Here is a 26,817-nt window from a genome sequence, read left to right as displayed (position 1 = left end):
AGCCGACTCATGCTGCCCCAGGAGAAGCGCGTTTAGTGAAATATGCAGTGCCTGCTTCAGAGCTGCTCCGTGTTTCACAAAGAGGGTGACTGAGATCCACCTGCAGGTACAGGCATTAAGTGAATGTGCACGTCTGCAGGGCGATGTCTAGGGGCTCCATGAGACCAATTTTCCCCTCCAGAGGGCTCCCTTTAGGAGTCTCACTGACAGTGGTGCACCACCTTTTTGTGGCACACAGTAAGCACCTTCCTAGGGCCCTGAGTGCACCTGTGCGGCATCTCTAATATGGGGTTTGTGCAGAGGCAAAGAGATTCTGTCATTTGCATGGGACCAGTTCCCATGCAGAAGAGGGAATGCTATTTCATGATAGCACTGATGCTGCATGTGCACCAGCGCTATCAGTGTTACAGAAGGGTCTGCACAAGCATCTGTTTCCCCTTCTGTAATACCATTGTGCCCTGTGTGCACAGAAATGGGTGCACTCACCCGTTGTGCCTCCAATGCACAATATATAACACGACCGCTGGTGTTCCTGGTCAACTACAATACATAAACTTCAGGAGTTACCCTTAACTCTACATATACATAATGATTACTTCAAATATATTTTGCATTCAGTCTGTAAATTGGTTCATGATATCTTAAATGCAATTATATAAAACTCATTGGAGGAGGTCCCATCCTCTCAATTTGGATTTTTCACAATCACAGAAAAAAAAAATCAAATATCTTAATTTCCCAAATGCCCAATAACTGGTATTTACAGCTTCTGCAGTCCATGATGTATTACATTATTTCATTAATCTCCTCACCCCTGTTGCAAAGCCCTTCAGCATCACTCACTAAACTGCCTCGCTTGGCCTGGTATGACATTAGCGCAGAAGAGAAGACAAGGTGCCCTACATAGTCCATTTACTAGCGGGCATACTCTTTCAATGCAAATAATGAGCACGTTTCATGCAGGAGGGAAACAAATTGTAAAAGTGTATACAAGCACCACACATTTTTACAACTCTTGAATAATAACTTGCTTTATGTAGTGGTTCATATGACAGTTGTGCCATTTTTAAGTACTGTGAACAACAATTGGTGTCACTATTATTCAAATGACTGGTTACTCAATCTATCACCCTCATAGGTTTGGGCCCTGCTTGGACTTTGTCACTGAAGAGCTATAGTGTGATGATGATACAATTTGCAAGTTTCTATTGCAGCCAGGCCTCTTTTCACAAATTACTCACACTCTGGATAAAGGTGATCCAGTGTGGTGCAAACTATGCATTACAGAGTCTTGGTACTAGAGGACATGCCTCTTTACCAATATTAAGACTTAAAACAACAAAATTGCATCCAGGCTCATAAAATCCTCTGGATACATTGGGTCTGAGCATGAGTGGACCAGTGAACTGAGCTCGCTGCACAAACACCTGTTTGTGAAGGAATCACAATTATAAGTGGTGTGACGTGTATTGCACTCAGTACTCCCCAGTACAGTGAACTCCACACCCCTGATTAAATTTTGGCAGGTCAAACTGGAGAGTGAAAAAGAGACAGAAAATACTGAGACATGTGCATTCTGATGCAGTTAAGACCAACATCTCCATGGTATGCTACTTTTTTCACAGCAAAACTATTTCAAACACATTGGTGTCAGGTTTTATTAGATGCAATAATGATCCCATCTGACTATGGGGCTCTCATAATCAGGGACATAATATCATTTTCCAGCCTAGCAACTCCTAACTTTGTAATGTTGCCTTTGAGTGTCAGATAAACAGCAGGTAAAAACAGTTCTTAGAGTCCCACACTGTGTTTAGTGTTTCATATCAGATTATAATATAGACTCTGCTGTGAGGAGCAGCTAGATCCTGATGACATCATCAGAGGAAGCTCTGGTAGTCATTATGCCCAGTGTTTCAAATGTTTTCCTGCTGTGTGATTTTGTGTAGCTTACAAAGCTTAATAACAGAAAGATGTTGCTTCAGCGGGAGAGAGTCTTTCCATTACAGCAGGGGAAGGGCGAGAGCAGAGGGAGGGCCAGTGGAAATGGTCTATTGAAACCCTATACTAAGTAAGTTTTCTAGATCATTGTTTCCCAAACTGTGGGTCGTGGCCCACTGGTGAGTCGTGAGCCGGTATTTGTTGGGTCGCCAAAGTCCAGACAATAAGTAAAGTTGCCTTTAAATTCTGTATTTATTGTATCACATTTGCAGCGCTTCTAAAGCAGAGGTCAAATGTCAGGCTATGTCTTCTGATGCTTATTTTTTTAACACTGGACTGGTGTTTATAAATTCCTCTCACCTTGCAGTTGGAGAAAGAAAAGTAAAGTGAATTATGTGACAATCCTCAGAAGGTACATGGAGTGTGAAAAGAAAGCTGGAGGATCTAATGTTTCCTAGTACACAACAAGATGTAAATTCTTGTAAATAAATAAATTGTACACATGCAGCAGTTAGTAAAGAAAAATGAATCACAGTTTTGTAATCATGAAGTGTGATAGAAACAGATTTGAGTAGAATTGCAACAAATTGAGACACTTTACTTGGTGATGAACGCTCTACAATGCACCATTGCGTTTTACCCCACTCTGCTCTACATCACTTCATTCTACCCCACTTCACTGTACCGCTGCACTCTACCCTACTTCACTCAGCACCACTTCACTATATGCCACTCTACTGTGCCCCACTCTACTCTACGACGGTACACTCTACACGACTGTGCTAAACATCACTTTACTGCCACTCTATGCCACTGTTGCCCATTGCTATTCTGCACCACTTCAAGTTTGCGCCAATGCACTTTACACTACTGTACTCTACTCTGCCCCACACACTTTATTTCTCTCTCTCTCTCTCTCTCTCTCTCTCTCTCTCTCTTTCTCTCTCTCTCTCTTTCTCTCTCTCTCTCTCTCTCTCTCTCTGTCTCTCTCTCCCTATATATATATGCAAGGTTACCCCATAAGGAAAAGCCTCACCAGGTGGGTTATACTCCAAATATTTATTCACGAAGGCTGCACACAGGAAAAGGCAAGAGCATCATCTTAAATGAATTGCCAGACGCGTTTCTAGTCCTCTTTGACCCTTAATCATTGGCGTTGACACGTGAAGACAGGACCGGCATCTGCAACTGAATTTATTCGCAAGAAACGCCCCAGTGGGTGTGGCCACTGCTTTGGCCTTATGGTATTTGTAGTTGCTTCTGATAATTCTCAAGTGAGTCCGTCCTGAAATTAACGTGAAATTAAAATAGCTGATTACCCCAGTGGGATGATGCTCAGTCTTGCTTTTAACATGCTGCATCTTACTCCTCCGTGATGGACTACCTCTCTTTACGATGTCACCAAATGGCTTCACCTCGAGGACGCTGCTTTAACAGCGGGGCTTCTTAACGGGCCGGAGCAGACCGCTTCAATCCAATCAAACAAGGTTACCCCATAAGGAAGAGCCTCACCAGGTAGGTTATACTCCAAATATTTATTCACAAAGGCTGCACACAGGAAAAGGCAAAAGCGTCATCCTAAATAAATTGCCAGATGCGTTTCGAGTTTGACCCTTAATCATTGGCGTTCACACGTGAAGACAGGACTGGCATCTGCAACTGAATTTATTCGCCAGAAACGCCCCAGTGGGCGTGGCCACTTCTCTGGCCTTATGGTATTTGTAGTTGCTTCTGATAATTCTCAAGTGAGTCCGTCCTGAAATTAACGTGAAATTAAAATAGCTTATTACCCCAGTGGGATGATGCTCAGTCTTGCTTTTAACATGCTGCATCTTACTCCTCCGTGATGGACTACCTCTCTTTACAATGTCACCAAATGGCTTCACCTCGAGGACGCTGCTTTAACAGTGGGGCTTCTTGTTTTCAATGGAGCTTCCAACATTCCAATGTTCTAATATAGCCTTATAGCCCGCCGTAGCGGGCTATACCGGCTATTAAAGGCCCGCTATCGCGTTAAAGACCCGAGCCGAAGGCGAGGGTCTTTAACAAGGTAGCGCGACTTTAATAGCCGGTATAGCCCTGCTACGAAGGGCTATAAGGCTATTAGAACATTCTGCCACAAGAGGGGAGAATGTTCTAACAAATAAAACAAAGGCCTCTCGAAGCTCGAGGGGATTTAAATCCCCTCGAGCTCCGAGAGGCCTTTGTAAGACATTGGAATGTTGCTCTGGGGGCCTTTACTGGCCTGTAGAAGCAGGGAGCAATCCATTGTCTTCAATGGAGCTCCCAACATTCCAATGTTCTAATATGTGGTAGTGCATACAATATATTTGGCAATCTTAATGCTTTGAACAACCACTCTCAATATTACCTAACTCTTGTTCTTTATTATATAATGACATCGGAAGTTTATAGTTCTGGGTTTGCTCTGGCAGGGTTCATTCATTCCAGTGGCAACAGGTGCACACAAGTTTCAGACGAGAGTGCAGTGGCGTAGCTAGGGGGGGCTGTTCACCGCGGGTGGCACTTTATTGGGGGCGGCAGGATTTCACGTGAGGTGAGCAATTGCAGCGAGCACATGGTGAGTGGGTTTCTTTTTTCCCCCTCGTTGTCGTCTGACTACCCTCCCCCCACCCCGCTCTTACCTGCACCGGCCGTCACTAAGCGGCAAAGCCAGGGACCAAAAGAACTACCTACGTCACTGCGAGAATGCCTAACTCATTGAGGTAAGGTAATATTTGTTTCCATAAAAGGCATATTTAAAAACAAAAGAAAATTCAAGGTATACTGTGTACTCTCAGATATCAATGATTTACCTGTACGCGGGTATATAAATACTACGGGCCTCATTTATGAAAAGTGATGCATCACTGCGTGAAAACAGCGATGCGTCACTTTTCATTCCGCCCTCCTTGCGACCTGCTGGATGCATCATATTTACAGCATGACTCATCATGTCACAAGGAGTTACAGATACGTCAGTATTTCTGACGTATCTGTAGGCGCAAAAATGACGCATTGCTGGAGTGTGTCACAAAAGTGACGCAACTCCAGCAATGGGTCATTTCACATGGGCAAGTCCCATTTCAAATGTGCCTGTGTCAGTCTTACGCCTGCTGTAAGGCAGGCGTAAGATATTGACACATTTGCGTCCTAGAAGTAGCGCAGTGAAATCTCATAGATTTTACTGCATCACTTCTACGAGGCCTACTTGCGTCAGAATGACCACCCTGCATACATTATACCTGGCGCAGGTATAATGTGGCGCAGAGGTTTACAAAGTTACCCATCCACCTAGATGCATCACTTTGTAAATATGACGCAACATGGTGCATTTATTACTCCGCTGGTGCGTCACAAAAAGTGACGCACCGGCGGCGCAAAAGTGACGCGAGGGCTCATAAATAAGCCTCCACATTTCATCCTCTAATATTTTTGGCGGCTGTGCTTCTTCTACAACAGTATTAAATCCTATAATTGTGAGAAAATAAATGCTATCACCTGCCGAAAACAAACATTCAAGCCAACTCATTGAAAGCTCCTAATACCACTGCTAGCAGAGGGTCACTGCATTATAAGTTTGAAATGAATATCTATTAATTTATTGCATATTCGGTGAAAAAAGGCGACTGGCCGTTTCTCCGAGAGAGTCAAAGACAGTATAAAAATGCCATATTGTAGGAATCATCATTGCATCTTTAGCTCTGCTCGTAATTTATTTACGAATCTTTTTGTACATATCGGGGCAGATTTTTAAGACCCTTGCGCCACTTTTGCGTCACTTTTACATGGGAAAAGTGACGCAAAAGTGGTGCAAGGGGCTTGTAAATCTGCCCCATCGTTTACCACTACTGAGCCTGTTTTTAACTTTTCATCAGGTATTGAAATGGAAATAGTTAATAGCTGCGAAAAGGACAATGGCGGCTGCCATCACCACTGTGAACACAAGACCAATGGACCACTCTGCTCTTGCAACGATGGGTATTCCCTTCACACGGATGGGAAAACATGTGAAGGTAAAATCTTTCATTTGAAAAAGCACAGAACAGCACTGAATCTTTAAAGTTAGAATGTTATGCCCTATCTATTTGTTATGATTAGGATAGTTCCCATGTCTCAAACACTTTACTTGAATTTAGTTGCATATACCTATTTTTTTTTTACCTAAAATAAAATGTTCTTGTTGCCTTCTTAGCTGAAATAAGCCCATCTCCTTTAAGAAATCTAGGGTCTATGTACAAGAAATGGGCAGAGCGTGGTGTTACGGCAAAATTGGTAACGCCGCGCTCCGTCAGTTTTAAAACGCAAATATACAAAAATACGGCACACCCCTGCATTTTCCCTAGCGCTGGCGCTAAAAAAGCTGCCTAGCTCCAGCACAGGCATACTAGCGCCATTTTGCTAGGGTGCCTGCGCCGCAGGGGGGATTGTTTATGTACAGGATGGCACACCTTCCTGCACGTATACAATCTTAACAGGTGATTTGCTCTTTCTATGTGTGCTGCAGAATGTAGCACATGTGGAAAGATAAATATACGAGGAGAAATGAAACATTTCTCCTCGTATCCCCTGTTTAAGACCAGGTCTTATTTTTGGTGCTACCCCATACCTTGTAAATACGGGGCAGCATCAAAAAGCAATGGGTGTTGCGGCGGAACGCCCACTGCAACATTCATTGCCCGCCCTTTCCACGCTAAGTGCTGCGTGAATAGTGGCCTTATTTACAAGGGAGCATTAAGCCACCTACACACCACCAGAACGTCGAAAAAGTGATGTTCTGGTGGTGTTAACTCCGTGCAAATATGCCCCAGCCTACCTGCAGTTACCATAACAGCCCATTTACTCAGTATTAAATGTGACATAATAATCACACACTGTTTAGATGTTTCTGCTGCCATTCCCTGATCAAGCACATCTAAACTCACCTTACACACACAATGGAAGCATATATCCTCCAGTACCTACAGATCAGTGCTTGTGCGAGGAGTATTGTTACCAAGGACATTTTTTAGTGTTTGCATGTTGTCCATTATTTGTATCGCCTCAGTAACAGGAGGTATGAGGCACATCAGCATAATAAGTTGTGACTTTCACTTGGAGAAGTTTGGCTTCTGAAAGCATCTAAGATCTTGGTGTGTGACTCTGGGGAAGAACATGCAGGAATCAGAAAAAAAGAATTCTAGCATGTTATGATGCAATAACATGTAATACTGGTTAATTCCACCGAAAACGGTAATTCCATAAACTAGGGATACTAATGGCACCTGTAATCAGGGTCCTTGAGGTAGCCTTTGAGTGTTTTGGGTGGGTGGAAGGGAGAGAAGGTATCAAGGTGTAGGACAGTCAAGCAACCAGCAGGCGACGGTCACTGCTGGTGTAGTCCCTTGTTCCATTGGAAGGCTGTGATGGTAAAGCCTTGAGAGATTCTGAGAAGTCCAGAACTTGCATGATGAATTACAGATCTTGTCATAAGTATTTGTCCTGTAACACCACAAGGTTGGGTGGCAGGCGGCCAGCAATCGATGGAGCTAGTTAACTATAGGCGATATTGAACACATTTGAATTTAAGAAAATGTATTTTCAATTCTGTGGTGGACCACTAGAGAGGCCCACAGAGATGAAGTCTTGCATATGGAAGGAAATTCCACCTAATTTCTTATGTCAAATAATAAATTGAATTAAAGATGGTAACAGTGAGTTACTGGGACGTTTTACACTGAGAAATTCTGAGTAATATCAAATGGGGCACAAGGGGGAAGCTCTGTGATGCCAGTCAGAACCCTATGTTGAAAGACATCCCCTATAGTCACAGTTACCCATCTAAAATTGTGTATTGTGTAATGGCCCCACTTCAATTTACCCTTTCTCACATCAGCTGGTGGAAGGTCTGAGAGTCATGGGGGATCCATTCAAAACAAGACCTCACTTCATCCCCTGTCTCCTCTTACACCAGGCGTCCTGGCACTCATCCCATCACCTTCACATCATGCCTCATCCACCCAAATATTCTAAAAAGCAGCTCAGCCCAGCTTTATTAAGCCTATGAGCTAGCTCTTATGTGATACAAAGCAGTGTATGTTAAGGTGCTTTGAACTTAAAGATCTCCTTTTCATAGAGAAAAAAACACTTTGTATGGAGTGGGCATTACTGGGGTGGATCAGCGTAAACGCCCATATGTTTTGACACAAAGGTCTCTTTACTTAGAAAGTAGACCAGGCTTTGCATCAAAGCCAAGTTACAGATCTATCAAACTTTCACGCAACACAAAGCAATGAGGGCAACTTGCTGCACTGTGTTGCGTGAAAGGTATGGCACACTTCTGCTCTCTCCTTGGGCTTGTGCACTTGTGGCAGCCTAGCCCCGGAGCAGGTACCCTAGTGTGATGAAGCAAGGCTGACTGGGTTGTGGTCAGAATAGTTTTTGTGCAGGAAGGAATACCTTCCTGTGCAAAATCTATTCTTTACACATGTAAATAGGAAGTAACAAGGAGAAGTAAAGATACGCCAGCCTCGGGTAGACGCACAGTTTTGGCTCGAACCCAGGTTTACAGACTTCAGGCAACCTGGGTGTGTATCAAAATACATGGGGGATGCATGGGAATGCCCATGCCCCACCCATGTAATGCCTCCCCAACACAAAGTAACACAAGACAATTCAGCCCTGGGTTCCTTTTTTTTTCTCAGCTATGCATGTGGCTTTGTAAATTCTAAAATACATATTGCGTTGTGGGAGCTCCAAAAAAATGACTCACCCAAGATTAAAAATGTTGGTAAATCTGGGCCCACGTGCTGACTTCAAGAAGACAAAAATAAGGGGAAATATGTTCAACTCTCAAAAAAAGACACATTGCATGTGTGCTGCAGTGCACAGCACACATCCAATACAGGAGAACCTTCTGAGTTTGTTTATGCATAGGAATGTTTACTGAAAGGGTATGGCTCCAGTATAAATCCTATGCTAGACAGCACACACTCACCTCTGTACTATGGTGCAAGGCCGTGAATCTCACAAGGCAGCCTTGTTTGAATTCCAGTGCTGGGGATGGCATCATCAGCAGGCCAGTCTTGGTAGATATGGTGGTTTGTTCTGTTTTTCCCCTTGCACAATGCAGCACATCAGATCTGGATGTCACATTGCTTTGCTTAAAAAATGAATAAATGTGAGCCCTGGTCTAGTGATCACTCAATCACACACCCACTTCCCCACCTATATTAAACAAATGATTTCCTGACATCTCACAGACTTAGCTCTCTCTTTAGAGAAACCATCTGCCTTCCCTCCCTCTTCAAACATAACAATTGGCTGGTCTCCTGCTACCCGCCCACCACCTTTTGTTCCTTCTCTCCTCTTACCCCCAACTTAGGCTGCGCTCTCTGCTGCTGATGGGGCAGACATCTTGCACTGCTCTGAGCTGCACTCTGAGAGCTGTGTGAGCACAGCTTTCAATTCCCTGTCAGCACTGGTCAGAAGAGATGCTTGGCTGATAGGGAATGTTGTATTTGGCAGAGAAAGAGTCATGTTGGACTTCTCCCAACTCTCTCTGGTCTGTTGAGTTGTCTTGTAGTGAAGAATCCATCCATCAGCATACAAAAGAGGGGGCGAGCAGCAGTTAAATCCCCATCCATGCATATGGGTTCTATATTCGTCGAGTTTAAATAGCCTCATGATATGCACCATTACATGAAGAGGATCCTTTAGAAGTACTTCATGAACATTTATGTTGAGAAGAAATGTGCATCTTCTGAGTCCTTATCACTGAAAATATGTCTGGGCTTGGGTAATTGATCAATCAATATATTTGTCACTTTCTTTGTCTATCACAGCGCCTTAAATTGAACAAGGGTAGACATCTCTATACCATGAGACTTGGAATATGAAGAGTGTGGAGGCTATAGCCCCTGAGAGCAGTGTTTATGATGACTCTTATCTATGATCAAGGAGAATGTATATTGTCTGGTGTTAGTTTTATTATAGGGACTGGTTTGAGCCTACAGCATCCTACTCTCAGGGATTTTTTTTTATAGAGCACCTGGCCCAAGGGGGTTAGACTGCTTTACAACAGGGCCAGACCATGTTACTAGTTTTCTGGGCAGAGGAAGGTTTGCCCAGAATCACAGGATGTTGAGTCAAGGCTGAGATTTGAACCTGGTCCAAGTGCTAACCTGGTGACATAAAATGTGATTATTTAGTCTGGGGGCTAAACAGGCGCTTGCTTACGTGATTCTGCTGCTGCTAGTTATCTGGATTTTACATAGGAACAACATAAAGTTCGAGTAGTGTTCTGATCCAAGTAATAGTTGTATGTTGTTGTATAAAGCCTTATTCTCTAACCGACCAAAACTGGGCTGCCCTTTTACTTGATTGCATCAAGAAAGCACAGCAAAATATTGTGAACTTCTCCTTTGACTTAACCTCTTCGCTGGGGCGCAAATTCCGCCGCAGCGCTGCCGCAGTGCTGGACATTCCATTCTTGGGCGTGGTCATGACGTCTCCCGGCCGTCGTCCGCACACGCCCATCGTGACACATGACGGCCGGGAGACGTCGTGCGCATGGAAGAGGTTAATGCAGCTGAGGAATGCCTAGCTTACCAGGAACTGTATCTGCTCCAAAAGAATAGTAAATCAAAGAGAGGAAAAGGTACAAAAAAATTAAAAGAGGTTATTTCTAATAATATTATGTTTTTTCCACCAGATATTGATGAGTGTGAAACTGGGGAGGCTTGCTGTTCCCAATTTTGCTCGAACTATGCTGGAGGCTACGATTGCAGCTGTAAGGCAGGATTCCGACTGAGCATTGATGGCTGCGGATGCGATGGTACGTTTGAAAAAGTACACTGCATTTTGTATCATAATTTCAAATCATATTCATGTTAGGGAGACAAGGTGTCTGGCAGAGACACTTTGGGCCTGATTCACAAAGGGACTCCACGCTCGAGGCGAAGACCCCGCAGTTGTGGGGGGAGGGGCGCACTTATGGCGGGACATTTTCTTTTTGTGCAAATTTATATAGAGCGAACTTGACCCGAAGGTATTGGAACCCTTTATATGAGCACCAGTTATGTTACACAAGGACACATTCATTTTTTTGGTAGGCACGGGGAGATTAAGTGATTTGCCCAGAATCACAGGATGTGGATCCGACCCCGAGGCTCAAACCTTGGTTTCCCAGTTCCAAAGTCGGCAGCTCTAGCCGTCAGACCACATCTTCTCCCCAGTGAGAAAGTGCAATGCAGAGGTCCCGCCACAAATGCTGGCCCTCACCACAAGTGGAGACCCCCGCCACAAGTGCAGGTCCCCGCCGCGACTGGCGGAGGCCCTTTGTGGATAATTCCATAGTCAATGGTGTGGCTTTATCATTGATCCAATTTCAAACATTTCCATTTACAAATGTGTCAATCCAAAGATGCCTTATGCAACACTGATAGCAGAAAATAACCAGGCTCAAACTCTTACCTTGAATGCAAGTCAGTGTACAAATTAAAAAAGTAACATGAGCCGGAGCCCACATTATGGAAGTGCATTCAGGGCACCACAGGAATTTATGGGCACTTTTGCCAGAGGTGCTATAGCCACCACTGATGTCGAATGGACTGTACAGGTGTACGTTTTGCACCTACATGATCTCAAAAGGACGCTCCTTCATTTACATGAGACCGTGGCCCCATCAGTCCATCAGTATACCCACTTATTCAACCACTCATCTAGCTAAGAAGCGGCTCATCCTGTATTTATGCATGCACTCAGTCACTAACTCATTCATCAATGCATGCACTCAAGTGTAAATTCAGAAACTGAGTGAGACTCACACAAGCTTGCCAATCAAGAAGAAAAACTTTCACTTATAAAATAGGGAGAACGATTGGCTTTGCCAAAATTAGTTTTTGATGAGCAGTTGAGTAACACAATTCACCTACTAAGCATCATGTATTTGTCTGTGACGAAAGGTGCATCAAATTATTTTCCTGCTTGGCCAAAGTGCTCTATTTAATTCAATAGAGCATATATGTTTAAATAATATCATTAACTTTCAATGTAGACATTTATAATATCTTCATACAGGCCATATAAGAGATGTTCAAGCCAAAGTAGTTCTATGCACGGAAGCATAAAAGGAAGGAGACAACAAATTGAAGATGCATAGGAAATAAGCATTAGCAAAGCCAACAGGACTGTATTGGGTGCTAGCCTTTTGGTTTTGCCACTGCTTATTTTGTCATCATTTTTGCAACATTTTATTTTTGGAGAAGCTGCTCGGCCATAGTCAATCTAAGCAAAGACACGTTGGCTAAAAGCAAAAATAGGTCTCTGAAAGCACGTCACATTGTAGTGCTTAATGATGAAGGGAATTTCTTTGTAGATGTGCTCCTTGTGAAAGGGCAGAATGCCATCACTCACAGTGAAGTAGGTGGCATGACTCACTGCCCCTTGCTGTATGCTGTAGTGGGTGGAATAAAAATGTGAATTACATAATAGCAGACCAGTAGACCAAGAGGGCTGTCTGAAACCCACATAAGTAAGTATTGCATACATATAAGTTTAGTAAAATCAAAAGGTATTGGCTGAAACCAGGCATGAAAGATATGTGTTTGAATATTTACTCTTTTCTGGGTAAATCTCTTGTTTATGCTCAGCCCTTTAAAACTATATCACGCAATAATGCCTAAAACCCATGTCCACTTGTTAACAAAAAACAATGCCATTACCCATCTTTTGCTAATTTCCTGCAGCCAGCTCAATTCAAATCCTGTAAATTTCAGAGCTCATTTTCCAGCACCCAGGTGCCTAATAGTGCCTCGCTGTTTTTTTTTTGGGAAACAACCTTTACAACGAAACTTTGACAACGTGTGCAGTTACATCGCCAATTTTACAACGAACGCGATGTAACCACGCAATGCCATTACAACGCAAGTCTTTACATCGACTTGCGCTAGATGGCGTGCTAACATTACAAATAGTGTAGTTTACTATCCCAACACCTTCCCTACTGTTTAGTGGACTGGAGTTGGAATAGTAAATTACGCTTTTCTAATGTTAGCACGCCATCTAGCGCAAGTCGATGTAAAAACTTGCGTTGTAATGGCATCGCGTGGTTACATCGCGTATGCTGTAAAAACCGCGATGTAACTGCATGCGTTGTAAACACACGCGTTGTTACGTCATACATCCTTTTTTTTTCATTAAAACAGAATGTTAGCATGCTAGACACTATATCATATAAACATATTATGTTAGTGTTCTCAGTGCTTGCATGTGGTACAGCTAAGACAGAAGCTCTGTAGTATGAAATTGCCAGATAATGCTAAGTATTAATGTATAAAGATTTATGTGGTGTGGAGACTACTGTGCAAAAGCATGTTTAATTGCATCCAAGAGACATCCCTGTGTCAAGGGTCTTTCTTACAATAACAATGTTATCCAAAGTATTAGCCATTTCAAGGGAGATATTGATAGAATTGAGAGGGGTCTGATCATTAGCTTTCTGGCAGTGTCATCGATCTTGGACAGTACTGATTAACCCCTTAACTGCTGAGGCTTTTCCCACAACAGTGCTGAGCTCTTTTTTCATGTTTGGAATACTTTTGCTTTAAGATGGCATAACTTTTTTTTTCTATAAAAGGTATCTCTAGGCCAAATTTGCATAAAGTTTCCCATGTCTATTGGGGACTATAAAGATACCCCAATTTGTGGATTTCCTTTTAAAGGAACCGAGTAAAGAGCCAAAATGTAGCAAACGTGTATTTTTGAGAAAAATTGTTCAAAAGTTCTATTCAAGAAAGCATAGTTAATTTTTTACTGAAACGGCATCAACAAAAGATTTGCTGTGCTAAGATCACAATTTTCCCACGTTTCCGGAACAAGCAAAGTTGTATAAAGAAAAATAGTTTTTTGCCACAGTTTTTGCATTTTTCTAAGTGGCAGTCCACTTTCCCATTATTTCTGGTTTCAACCTACTGGTGGTTTTTAATGGAAACAAGGTGGAATTCCACAGATGAGCACAGAAAGCATTTCTGAAAACTAGACAAAATTCCAGTTTCAGCAAGGGTTCCTTTAGGTAGCTCAATTATTGTAATCCCAGAGAAACTAAAGACTTGATTTTGAGTTTGGTGGACAGGGTACTCTGTTGCAAACATGATGGGTATTCTGTCTGCCATATTATAAGTGCATTAGTATATAATGTACTCTTTATAAGGCTAACAGGAAAGCTGTCACATTTGCGATGGGGTACCCATCGGCCAAACTCTAAATCAGGCCCTAAGTACTGTAATGAAAAAATAATGAACATAAGTAGGAACAAAAAGCAATTGGTGACAACCTTTCCATCTGTAATGTTTTGCCCCGATGACCAATTTACAAAGCTAATATACCATTACATCTGTCAGACCCTTCTGGGCACAGGGATATATAGTGTTCTTTCGATTGAACAAAAACAAGCGTTACCCAGAGTCAACAACTCAGCTGCAGCTTATAATGATTTTAATATTTCCATTGTATACAAACAATACAGCAATTCATGATGTAAAATCTAATGAATAAAAATGAGTACAATGGAAATCTATGCATTTTTTAAATGTACCCAAGATTCTGAGGTTAGGACTAGTGGTTATTTGTACAACTCTGATTTTGATGTTACCGATACCATCATTTTGAAAAATGTGATCATTTTTGCACACTTGCTTCCATTTGGAAGCTGAAAATAGAGACAATTTTCATATATAACAACAAATGTTAAGCTATTCTGTTTTTCTTACACTGAAAATGGTACCCCACTTGTATGGTGGGCCTATACCCTGTGGTAGGAAAGGCCCCTCAAACTCAAAGAGGAGACATCACATTGTTGTCGTGAAAAATTACCCACCTTGGCAAAATGGGTGGCTACAGTTTTTGGGCCTGGGCTCAGCTGCTACCCAGGGAAACCTACCCAACCCAGGGGAGGCTAGAGAGGTGTGACTTGAAATTAAATGAAATGATAAAAAATGTATATAGCACAACTACTACCTAAGGGTGTCTATGCGCTAACTCGAGGAGAGAACCGCAGAAGCTAACCCAAGATTTTAGAGGTTAAAAAGCCAAGTTTTTAATGCTTTCCTAAAAGTCAGCAATTGGGTTTCCCCACTTGTGTGGATCCCACTACTGTTTTGAGTCCCAAATTTCCCTGCAAACCTCACCTGCTGCCTAAAATCACACATTTTTGTCATATTTCTTTGAGGGAATGTTCCAGACTCTGTGAGGATCCACAAAACACCTATCAGCCTGAATTCTGACACCTCTCCTAATAACAATGGTACCCCCTTGTGTGGCTGGGCCTATGCCGAGGGACTAAGGAGGGGTAAAGCTGGAAAGGGGACAGTATCCCCTTTCCAGTGCTACCTTTTTCCCTTTTTTTTGCTCCAAGCACTGCAATGATTTTCTCATGTAATACAGGGGATGAGATTTTAAAGTTCTCTGCACTCTAGAGGTAATGTGGAGGATGTGAACGTCACAGTCTCCACATTTTATAGTTAATATCATGACTGGATGCAATAATATCCTAACTGGCTGATTACAATGCAATTAAGATTGATCAATATATATATTAATGTATCTGGCCAATTGATTGCCAATTCAGTTGCTTAAAATTATGGAGGACAAGTTTATAAATCTTCCATTTGCCTACACCTTTGAACTGTACAAACATCTCAAGTTTCCTCCACACAAAGGAGGCTTTGGAGATGTTTAATAACTTGTGTTACCATGAATGCTACTCAGTACATCCCAACGGGTCCTTTTATTGATCTGCATGTGTCTCTTATATGGTATAAAGCATGGTTAAAGATATTCCCTTATTTGCATAGGGGAACCTCTATTTCAAATGAGGGAATGCCCACTTTATATTGTGAGGGCAGTACATTTCTGTGCACTCAAGACATATTAGAGAAAGTGCTACACAAATGTTTATGGTTATTTCTCTAATATAAAATTGACTTCAGAGAGCAGAGAGCAGATATGTGTGTATATTCCCCTGGTGCTCCCTGGGCATTTTCTGCAATCCAGCCCAGGGTGTTCTGAAAGGAATGTTTCTTTCATTTCATTTCATTTAGTAATCTTTATTCGGTTTGAAAAACCATAAATATACACATTTATACAATTCATACATACACAATTGCTAAAATCAAATATTAAAAGTGCCCACATCTCTCCAGTAACAATCAAGTATTCAAAGGTTATCTTAAAATAAATCACAGATACATCGATTGTAAATATAAAACAGAAATTCTAATTCTGGTGCTGTTATATAATGTTCAATCATAGAGGGAATGTTAGTTCGAGACGGAGGTTAATAAAGTGCAAGTGCAATAGAGTGCTTACACATACTAGTGTAATATACAATATTAAAATATTTAAAACATAATCAAACATCAGATAGCTAGAATTTCATGCATTTGCCCTTACGTACGAAGTTAACAGCAAATAAAATATCTACTTACACTGTTTCTTTCATTTTCGAGATTAAAGTATTTAGGGGGAAAAAATTAGATTGGGGGAGGTGGACCATGGACTTATCTCATATCTTGACCCTGGTGGGTGTTATATGACAAAGACGTCATAGGTTTGCTTTAAGTATAGCTCTCTTGTCTGAGGAACAATCCTCAGCACTTTGAGCTGCCCACTGACATGTGTTAGTTCCCTGTCATCATTGAGTCAGCCATTACACTTCCTAGGTCAATAAATATGAATTCTGTTGGGTTAAGAAAATAGATTTTATTTAAATCATGTGCTGATCCATAGAAGGAAATCAGATGTCCTGTAACTGTATGATAGTAAACCAGAACATTAATCCAAGTTTTTGGGTTAAGTAATATGACCTATATCACCCACATTGAGTTACCACAAGGAAAAGGCAGATAACTGAGACTGAACACTGACATTCAAGTACATCTTTTTAATTTAGGGGCACATCATACATGTTGTATTCCTTAGCTGTTCAGAATACTCACCAAGATAACATGATTTGAAGAATATGTTGTGCCTTATACGAATCCTATCACTTAGATTAGTTTCTTCTTCCTTGCAGTCTCTTCTTCTGTTTTATTCAATTTTTTGAGAACTTCTCTTTATTTCCTGCCAATGGTGAATCATGAACTGTGACTGGTTTCTCTATCTTTATATCTATTTAGGAGACAACAGAGATAAATTGAAGCCTGGCAGGCTGTGGCTTCCAGTCCCCTGGCATAGGACAACCTGCCCTAATGTAAGATCTCTGCCAGCTTTGTGAAGTTTTCACTGCCTGCAGAGCAACCACTGCTGCAGCTCTTGCTCTAAAGTAGCAGAGTTTGCCAAGCTGGGATGATGTTATTTTGTCCTCATTTGACGAAGTATTTTCGAATACAAAGTGGGAGTTTGTTTTTGAAGAACAAAAACACAATGTAGATTTTCTCTATGTGTCAGCATTATTGTTTGATCTGCCAAGGAGGATCATGACTAAATAGGGCAGATCAGCCATAATTATGACCGGGTGTCCCTATGACAATCCTTTATTTTATATAAAAGAGGGTCTCCATTGGAGGTCCAGTATGGAGGATTCATATCAAGTGCTCAGAATAATCTCATAGGATACATTTATTTACAGTTAATCTAAATGCAACTCATTTACATAGCTTGTGGTTACCCTAAAAAACTGGTATGGCTCTGCCCCTCTTGGGCCTACCTACATGCTTATAACAAAACTTCAGATTTTATTTGTCTTGCATGAGTACAGCCATGTAATTAAGGGATGAGTGATTCTCTGTTTTGCATGATTTAATACATTTAAGAAATGGTGGGAGATAAACTATAGATAAGAATCAGAGTATTAAGCTCTTGTCTTATCATTGTAGAAACTGACTGCCATGGATGTCAGCTCTATTGATATCTGCTATCGTAAGCACTGTGATTTCATACTATGTACTTTTTCCCCTCACTAAAGTCTGAAACAGAATCCTAACCATTATGTGTTCCCTTGCAGCCAGCTTTTTGCCACGCACATACTTCAATCCTAAGTGAGCCAAATGAAATAGGCCATATAAATAACCTCCAGATGTGAATGATTAGGAACATTGATGTTTAGAACGGAATATCCATAGTAACACCTAATTCCACCATGGACTGTTTTGGACATCAGCGACTTTGAGCCTTGTTAAGAGTTACCTAATTCTGTCAGGGCAGAAATGAGAGTTACTGACCCTCATTGTAATTTAGAAGGTCTGAGGGAACAATTCAGATCTGTTTTCTTTCTCCATGAGAATTTGCCTGCCATGGGTGGAACTCTGGGGAATATGAATAATTACCAGGAGAGACAGACCCAAAATTACCAATTCCCCCAGTAATGTCTTGTTGGACCCTCAAGGCCCAACCCAGAATCTCCCATTGAACCCTGCCTCTTCCACCCCTCACTCCACAGTCACCAATATACCCGGTGTCTCAAGGGAGCAGACTTAATAGGAGTATTTCCTTGGAAGTCATAATGAGGCGGATGTGTATTATACTAAGAACATAACATAGCATTGCATTGTCAATCTACTATAGCTCTGCATTTTTGGTGATTAAGAAAAGGGGGCATCGGTGCATTAACACTGAGAGTGATTCCATCAACATAGTGAATTTATGAATACATGAGTGAATATAATTATTGTTTTTCTTTTTCCAAGATGTTGACGAGTGTCTCAGCGACAACGGTGGTTGTGACCACCACTGTGTGAATTCCCTTGGTTCCTATGAATGCACGTGTGAGGGAGGATACAAGCTGGACTTTGATAGAAGAACTTGTTCAGGTAAGTGATTGAGAGGCATAATAAAATGACAGGCTCAAAATTCCCCCTCATTATACCATACACAGCAAATGACAGCAGATGTAGGCTGCTGTTTTATTTATGTTTGCGCAATCCCTTGTCTGTGTTGACTTGGAAACCACACTAGTATAAATCTCAAAATCTATTTTACATTGACATTATTGTAAGTACCCGTGTCTTTTTCAGTCACTGATCAAGTCGGTTACCTCTTTAACTTCATTGCTTCTGCTTATTGGCTTCCACTGACTTACCACCTTTTCAATGAAGAACTTCTTTTTCATAAATTTGAGTCGACCGCTGACAAGTATTATCTCATGACATATTGTACTAAACCCACACCGTGACTGTGATATATGTGATGCCTCTCCTTTTTAGCTACCGTTGGGAACTAAGATGTTTTTGAAATGTCTAGTCTTTCTTTTAGCTCCTCAGGCTGAGCAACTTGATTCTATTCACCTCTCTACAGAAGTTCTGTTGCTTGGGCCTATTGGATTTATGTAGTAGGGAAATGGAGAATGCGCTTCCAGCTAGCTGCATTCCCTACTGAACTAGGGCTGCATCACTACAGATGATTATTGGATCTACATAATTTTGCTTGGAAGACAAGGGTTTCCTTGGCAGGGACAATACTTTATAACAATGCTTTGCCTACTTTACTGAATATAAGCATTTTGCTAGAACTAAGGTCTATATGATCCCCACTGTGCCACGGGTGCTCCCAACAGTCATGCATCCTGCCAGTGATTCTCAAGGCACTGTTGGCCACCACGGCCCAGAAAATATCTTGAGCTAGGCTCTGCAAAATCTTGAGTAGGCTCATAACGATAGGGTGAAATAAGGCTTGAGGGAGTGGGCCAAAAAGGATGGACCAAAATGAAGACTAAGTGAGCGCCATTGGATGAGATTAAAGGTTTCAGGGCAGATCCAAAATCATCTTAGAAAATCCTCATGGACTCTCTCTTCTGTGCGTTTGTTGTCCTGATGTTGTGGACACAACACTGTATAAGAGAAGCTCCTAATAATTTGCACAGTGGTGAAATTACATGACACCCTCATTGTTTGATCCTCATTACCTTATTCCACAGATTGGTTTCTATGTTCCAATTAAATCAAATAATTCTGTGTTCCTATTAAATCAAATAACAGAACGCAATGTACATTGCCAGATTCCAGGTCATTGTGTAAATCCCCTTCTTTTTCCACCCACCCTGAATATCAAACGTTAGTAATGTTTTCAATCACAGTGCCACCAATAACCTAGACAACCTTTTTTTGTGTCCTCATGATAAATGAAGAGTCTTAATACTATTGCGTATGAGACCCTCAGAGGACCACTAGAGCTCTGAAGTAACCTGAAGGTGATGCATGGTGCTTTATAAAACCGCCAAATAAGGGCATTCTAATGGAACTGAATTGACCCTTCCATCAAGCCATCCATAGTGTGTTTGCTCGGACTCCCACTCATAGTCTTCCCATCAGCTGTACCTCACATCAGTTACATCTACTAACTTGCACAAGTGTTTTCTTCCTTTTTGTTTTTTAGAAATCGAGTTGTATTTACCAGGCTTTGTAAAGAAATAGTTTTCATTTTCACCTCTACATGGAAAAAAAATCTGAGTTATTATGAAAAACATAATTCCGATGGAAAATGAGTTTTTATGTCAATGTAGTTCTAAGACACCAATGATTTTGTGGTTAATATTTTAATTAACTGGTGTATAAAAGAGAGCTAGAGCTAAAATATATGGAAAGATTTCAGGCACTAATAATTAAATGATAAAATTATTTTGCATAAGAAATATTTTAGTCAATAAACCAAGAAACGCAATTTTCCAATAACCCCTTCCATTTTACCTTGGTGTTCTTTAAAATAATATAATTTTATCTCAGAAGCCAAATTAGAATTGTGATATCTGATTCAAGTAAAGAGGGTCCAATGAAAAATGTCTTAAATGCTATACATCTCTTCAGTTCAGCTCTATGTCCATTGAAAATGCCAGCTATAATGTGTCCACTATGAAAAGAGTTCATAGTACAACATCACATTGATCGGTACTGGTGTTTTCAATTTACCTATCAGATATTAAAACATCTGCTATAGTTTGCCGCTCGCAGCCTTGACTGTGGGACGCTGTGGAGCTGGTCTCTTGCCTAACGGACATATCTGCGTGAAGGGGACGCTGCGCTGCACTGGGAGGCCGTCATAGAGGCTTGAATCGCCGGGACTGCGAGGACCAGGGTGCTAGTTGCTCTGTTTACCCTGCACACCTGCATCCTCTTCCCGGCCCCGCCTCCATCCACTATTTTACCTTTCGCAGCCCCCGCTTCGCGGGTGCCGCTCGCTGCCTTGACTGTGGGACGCTGTGGAGCTGGTCTCTTGCCTAACGGACATATCTGCGTGAAGGGGACGCTGCGCTGCACTGGGAGGCCGTCATAGAGGATTGAATCGCCGGGACTGCGAGGACCAGGGTGCTAGTCGCTCTGTTTACCCTGCACACCTGCATCCTCTTCCCGGCCCCGCCTCCATCCACTATTTTACCTTTCGCGGCCCCCGCTTCGCGGGAGCCGCTCGCTGCCTTGACTGTGGGACGCTGTGGAGCTGGTCTCTTGCCTAACGGACATATCTGCGTGAAGGGGACGCTGCGCTGCACTGGGAGGCCGTCATAGAGGCTTGAATCGCCGGGACTGCGAGGACCAGGGTGCTAGTTGCTCTGTTTACCCTGCACACCTGCATCCTTTTCCCGGCCCCGCCTCCTTTCTGACCTACCACCTCCCATCTATATCAAGGGTCCCCGCTCACACGCGCCAGCGGGACGCGCGCGGGACGTAGCCCGGGGGCGAAGCCCGGGCCAAGGGCGGGCCCGTTTAAGCCCGTTCGAGACCGAAAGAGACCGGACTGGGCCCCTTCTCTTCAATCCGTGGACTAAAACTGTATGTGTACCATTTAAGTCCATTTATTCTGGTTTTATTGATCCTTGAACGCGGCACCTCTTATCACAGGTTACTTCAGTATTGACTGGCGCATAATACTACGATCCAACCTTCCTGTTCTCTTTACTTTGACAAATGGCAACCAAAGAGAGTAGGATTTCTGTTACTAATGGTAATCTTACTGGCACCTTAGACCATTTTATTGTCAGAGCAAACTCTGTGATTGATCAAGGCATAGATCTTATGCAGCGTAGAGTGTCGCAGGATCTTGCCCATGCTAGGAGATCTTCGCTGGGCCTAATTGCTACTGCCCGCTCTCCAAAAGGTTCTGGTGCTAAAACTACCACCCTACCCCTTACCCAATTTATGGATGACACATCCCACAGTGATTCCCTGAGTTGTGATGATCTCACGACAACCACGAGAGATTTATCACCCCCAGCGATCAGACATGGACCGATCCTTCGGAAAAAAAAGGGAATTACTAAAGAGCCGATTCCGAAAATTAAGCCCAAAGCTTCTAATAAAATTGGATCTAAATCTGGGGGAGTTAAACCTGCAAAACGGCAAAATAATATAGTTCTAGAGACCTCAAGCGTGGTCAAAGATGCCCAGGGAGGCCATACCTTATTCCCATTGTCCACCCATCCGAAGCCTCAAGGGGATTCCGCTAGTCAGGTTCTTGCTGATCCTTCTGTTTTACCGCCAAACGTAGATGGGGATGCAATAACACTACACAGTATAGATACATTGCTGCGTACTCATCTTGGCCCTTTGGAAAAAAGGCTAGACAGCTTAGCGACCCACATCCTAAAGCTCGAACAGCAATTAAGGGGATTTATAGATGGTGCCAATAATAAAGTAGGCCCCACATGTTCCTGTAGTTGTACTCCAACTGGTAGGGCGGGAGGGGTAGTGACTGATGCCTCCTCTTCCTTAAGCTTAGACAGTCACCCAGTAACTAATTCGCATCTTGCACCCCAGGTAGTTTCTGCTACTACATCTAATCCCCCAAAAGTACAACACGAAGTTAGGCCACCTGCTAAGCAAAATTCAAATAATTATAATACTGGGAAGGCCACCCTGTCTAAAGAGAGCGATATTGGAAGGATCGTGACGAAGGGAAATCAGGGAGAGGCACTTGGGTTTACCCCGAGATTTGATCTGCCTCCGGAAGCAAGCCCTTATCTGGTTGTCCTTACAGGGGTACCAGAAATTAGTGACCCTAGTAGCGAGGATTTCACTAATTTGAAAAATAAGACAATACATTGGCTTAGCATCCATAGGCCGCTGCCCCCTCACGTTAATAGCGAGATCATCATGGTCAGAAGGGTGGGTTGGGTGGGGTGTACCCCTAAAAACTTATCTGGCGATTGTGTTATAGTCAACTTCCGGGATGTTAGGACAGTAGATTATATCTGCAAGTGGGAAACATCCCGCTTTGATACAAAAATAGGGGTGCGCCCCCTCTCCTTCTTCTACCCATCTGGACAATCGAGGATAGAGGGAAATGGCTGGACCTCTATCCCCTACTCGCGGAGGGGAGGCGACGGGAAGTCTAGGCAAGATCCATACGCCCTGAAATGGTCTTATACCCCCTGCTCAAACAGATATAGTCTTCTGGATCAGGTTGACTGACTGCCCAGGTATACCCAAGCAGCACAGGGTACAATGGGGGATAACACCTTGGGTCCTGAGTTAGCTGAGGCAACAGGGGAAAGCAGTCTGTCTACTTGCATCCAGGGGCCCTCATCTGATACTATGGGGATCATCAATAGTCTCCCCTCAGAGAATACCACACCGTCATCTGGTGTCCCGTGCTTGCCTGATAACTCAGAAAGTACTAGTGCTGTTTCACCGCGGTTTATTGAACTACAGCCCCAGAGGAGTCCATCCCATCAATCTGATCTTCTATCAAATCCTCTGTGCCATCCTCAGCCTATGAACTTAATATCTTGGAATGTGGCGGGTTTGAAAAACAAGTTAGCCTGCCCAGAATGGGGTACCTTTATTGATACCTCTGACGTGATTCTACTCCAGGATACTTGGGCCAGGGAAGAGGCTCATAGATTGGGGTTTGTGGCCTTTAATATTTCAGCCCGCTGGGGTGGTAAAGGCCGCCCCTCTGGTGGCCTAACAACATGGGTTGGTATACATCTGGGGTGCAGGGTGGATTCGATTCAAACAAATTCGGACGATATTCTATGTGTCCTTATGACATGGCCCTCCTCATATAAATTGGCGGTAGTGAATGTATATTCCCGACCAACTGCATTGGCAAAGGAATCTAAGACTATTGGGGAACTATCAGCTTTCCTTGAAACTTTAAACCGAGATATTCACTATGTAATCGCAGGAGATTTTAACTGCCACTTCGAGCCCCTGCATGGGCTGAATGAGGGGGTATTGTCGGGAGAGGATGAGTTCTGGGGAATCCCTCCTAGTAAGTCTACTTATGCAAAGGCCTGGACCCCATTGGCCATGCAGATTATGACTTTAACTCTTCATCATTCGGTCAGGGTGGTTAACGGTCGGAAGTCCTCAGACATTCCCTCCAAGCCTACTTACAACAAAAAAGATCGGGAATCCCATTTAGACTATGTCATGGTTGAGACCAGGTTGTGGCAAAAGATAGTGGACCTGGAGGTATTGAATAGAACGGACAGCGACCATAACGCACTGTTACTGAAAATGGAATCCCCTAATATCCTGAAAAGCCAAACTGAACCGACCTCTGACCCTGGTCTGGTCATTACCAATAACAGGAGGCGGGTCAAGTGGGGGAATCTCCGAGAGAAGAGGGACGCTCTCTCAAATTTATATACACTAATTCTACCTCTTCTTGAAAGGGCAAGTGACATTTGGGCACAGGGGCTACTCACCGGTACACCCAGGAACCTGATTACCGTTCACCAGGAATTGGTAGACACCCTGGCAGGCATTTTCAACCCTATTGCTACTTCTAGCAAGACTAGGAATTCCCCAACGTCCTGGTATAATGCCACGTGTAGGAAATCTAAATCCGATTTGATCCATGCCATCAAAATCGGTAGCGATAGGCTTACCATCTGTGCCCTCAGGCACTCCTACAAAGAAGTTATGAAACAGGCTAAAATAGATTGGGATCGGGAAAGATGGGAGAATTTAGCCTCCGCACTTGCTAATAAGGAAGCGCGGAGATTCTGGGCAATCGTGAACACAGGGTGCGACGAACCCCGTAACGCGATTGAAGTTAATCTAGACGCGGGGGTGTGGGAATCCCATTTTAAATCTCTTTATGCAGCAACCTCTGATTTAGATCTTTTGCCCTTCCATGCATTCCCTCCAGGGGATGATGAGGCCCTGGAATTTTCCCCAGAGGTTGTCTCTAACACCCTTGCAAAATTGACGAGGGGTAAAGCTCCAGGTATTGATAAACTCCCTGGGGATATGTTCAAAGAACAGCCAAAGATATGGGCGCCGTATTTAAGTGCTCTATTTAATTCCATTCTGTATGGTGCTGAGGTTCCGGATTCTTGGCTGGGAGCAGAAATTGTACCAATCTATAAAAAGGGTTCTCCCCTGCTCCCCGTCAATTACAGACCCATTAGTCTCATTGATGTCCCCCAAAAAATATTTGCACGTCTTATTTTAGATCGTTTGCAGGAGTGGATCAATGAGTATGAAATTCTTTCACCATATCAGGCTGGATTTAGGAGCAAAACATCTACCATGGACCAGATCTTCCGTTTAATAATGCTGTATTGGAAGACTGTGACGGTAGAGGGTGGCAGCCTCTATATGGTCTTTGTAGATTTACGTTCAGCATTCGACACTGTCCCCAGGGGTAAACTTTGGGCTGTCTTACGGGATTTGGGAGTTCCGAATTCACTATTGGGGCTACTGGTGAGGTTGCACACACAAAATTTTGCACAGGTCAGGTGTGGGAGAGGGGGTGTAATGTCTGCTAGGTTTCCAGTGAACAAGGGGGTCAGGCAAGGGTGTGTCCTGGCACCCACTTTGTTCTGTCTATATGTAAATGGGATGATATCTTACTTGGATGCGGTGCCAAACAATGATGCACCCAGATTGGCTGGCAAGAAAGTCGCGGCTATAATGTTTGCCGACGACACCTTGCTATTATCTAAGTCACCCATGGGGATACAACGCATATTGGATAGTTTTAACAACTTTTGCTGTGAATATGGTGTACAGATAAATGTAGACAAGACAAAATTTATGATCTTTAACCCCTCATCACACACCAGACCATCACCCTCCTTGGATCCGGTTCCATTGGAGAGAGTTCAAACATTTCAATATCTGGGCGTCACACTAAGTGAAAATCTCTCCTGGGGTCCCCAGCTGGCCAAATCTCAACTAAAATTGACCCAAATAGCTGGGGGTATACTAAAAATGACAAATGCCTCCACTTATAAGCCTATAAGCCCTGGTCTTGAAATTTATAAAACGAGGGCAAGAGCGGCGGCATTGTATGGAGGGGAATTATGGGGGCATGCAGTTAGACCTGAAATTACAAAAGTAGAGAACAGATTTCTGCGGCAGCTGCTTCTGCTTCCCCAAAGTACACCTCTCCTACCACTAAGGCTTGACTTGGGTCTTCTCCCCATCCAGGAGGAATTAGCCATTAAACCCCTTAGGTTTTGGAGGAGGCTATGGTTGACGCCCGAACTTCTGCAGTACAGAACCGAACTTCAAGAAATATTGTGTTTAAGCAAAGCAGTGCATATTCCCTGGCTCTCTTATGTCAAACAAGAACTCTTGACAATGGGCCTTGCGGATATGTGGCTCAACCCTGCAATAGCCTGTAGTAAGATTTCAGGGAAGTCATTTACTGAGTACCATAGATCTCGCTGCTCCAGTGTTTGGCTGCATGACTCGCAGAATGGTTCGATGGTAAAAGCATTTTTAGAGGTCAAATCTGTATATTCATTTGAAGATTATCTGAATGTGATTTACCCTACTCTGGCTAGGAAGCTTTATATACAATGGAGGTTCGGCTCCCTTCCTATAGCGTGCCTTACCGGCAAATGGTCTTCGTCAGGGGCCACTCAATGCCCAGGTTGCGGAATGGACAATGAAAATGAATGCCATATTTTATTTTTCTGCCCTCTCTACAGCAGAGCCCGGAAGTACTGGA

At 43.0% G+C, this 26,817-nt stretch overlaps 1 protein-coding gene across 1 annotated transcript in view; it reads left to right on the top strand.

Moving 5' to 3' along the window:
• The window catches only part of LOC146785830 (uncharacterized), a 946,503-nt gene that overhangs the window by 537,198 nt on the left and 382,488 nt on the right, over positions 1–26,817 (top strand). The window contains exons 10-12 of the mRNA XM_085635161.1: positions 5,820–5,957; positions 10,634–10,756; positions 18,606–18,728. Of these exons, the coding sequence (XP_085491287.1) occupies positions 5,820–5,957; positions 10,634–10,756; positions 18,606–18,728 (384 nt within the window). The remainder of the gene's footprint in view (positions 1–5,819; positions 5,958–10,633; positions 10,757–18,605; positions 18,729–26,817) is intronic.

The sequence above is a fragment of the Triturus cristatus genome, chromosome 11 (genome assembly GCF_964204655.1).
Source record: "Triturus cristatus chromosome 11, aTriCri1.1, whole genome shotgun sequence".
In the NCBI taxonomy this organism is placed as follows: domain Eukaryota; kingdom Metazoa; phylum Chordata; class Amphibia; order Caudata; family Salamandridae; genus Triturus; species Triturus cristatus.
The sequence above is the reverse complement of the archived record's forward strand: the minus strand, read 5'-3'. Positions and strand labels throughout refer to the sequence as shown.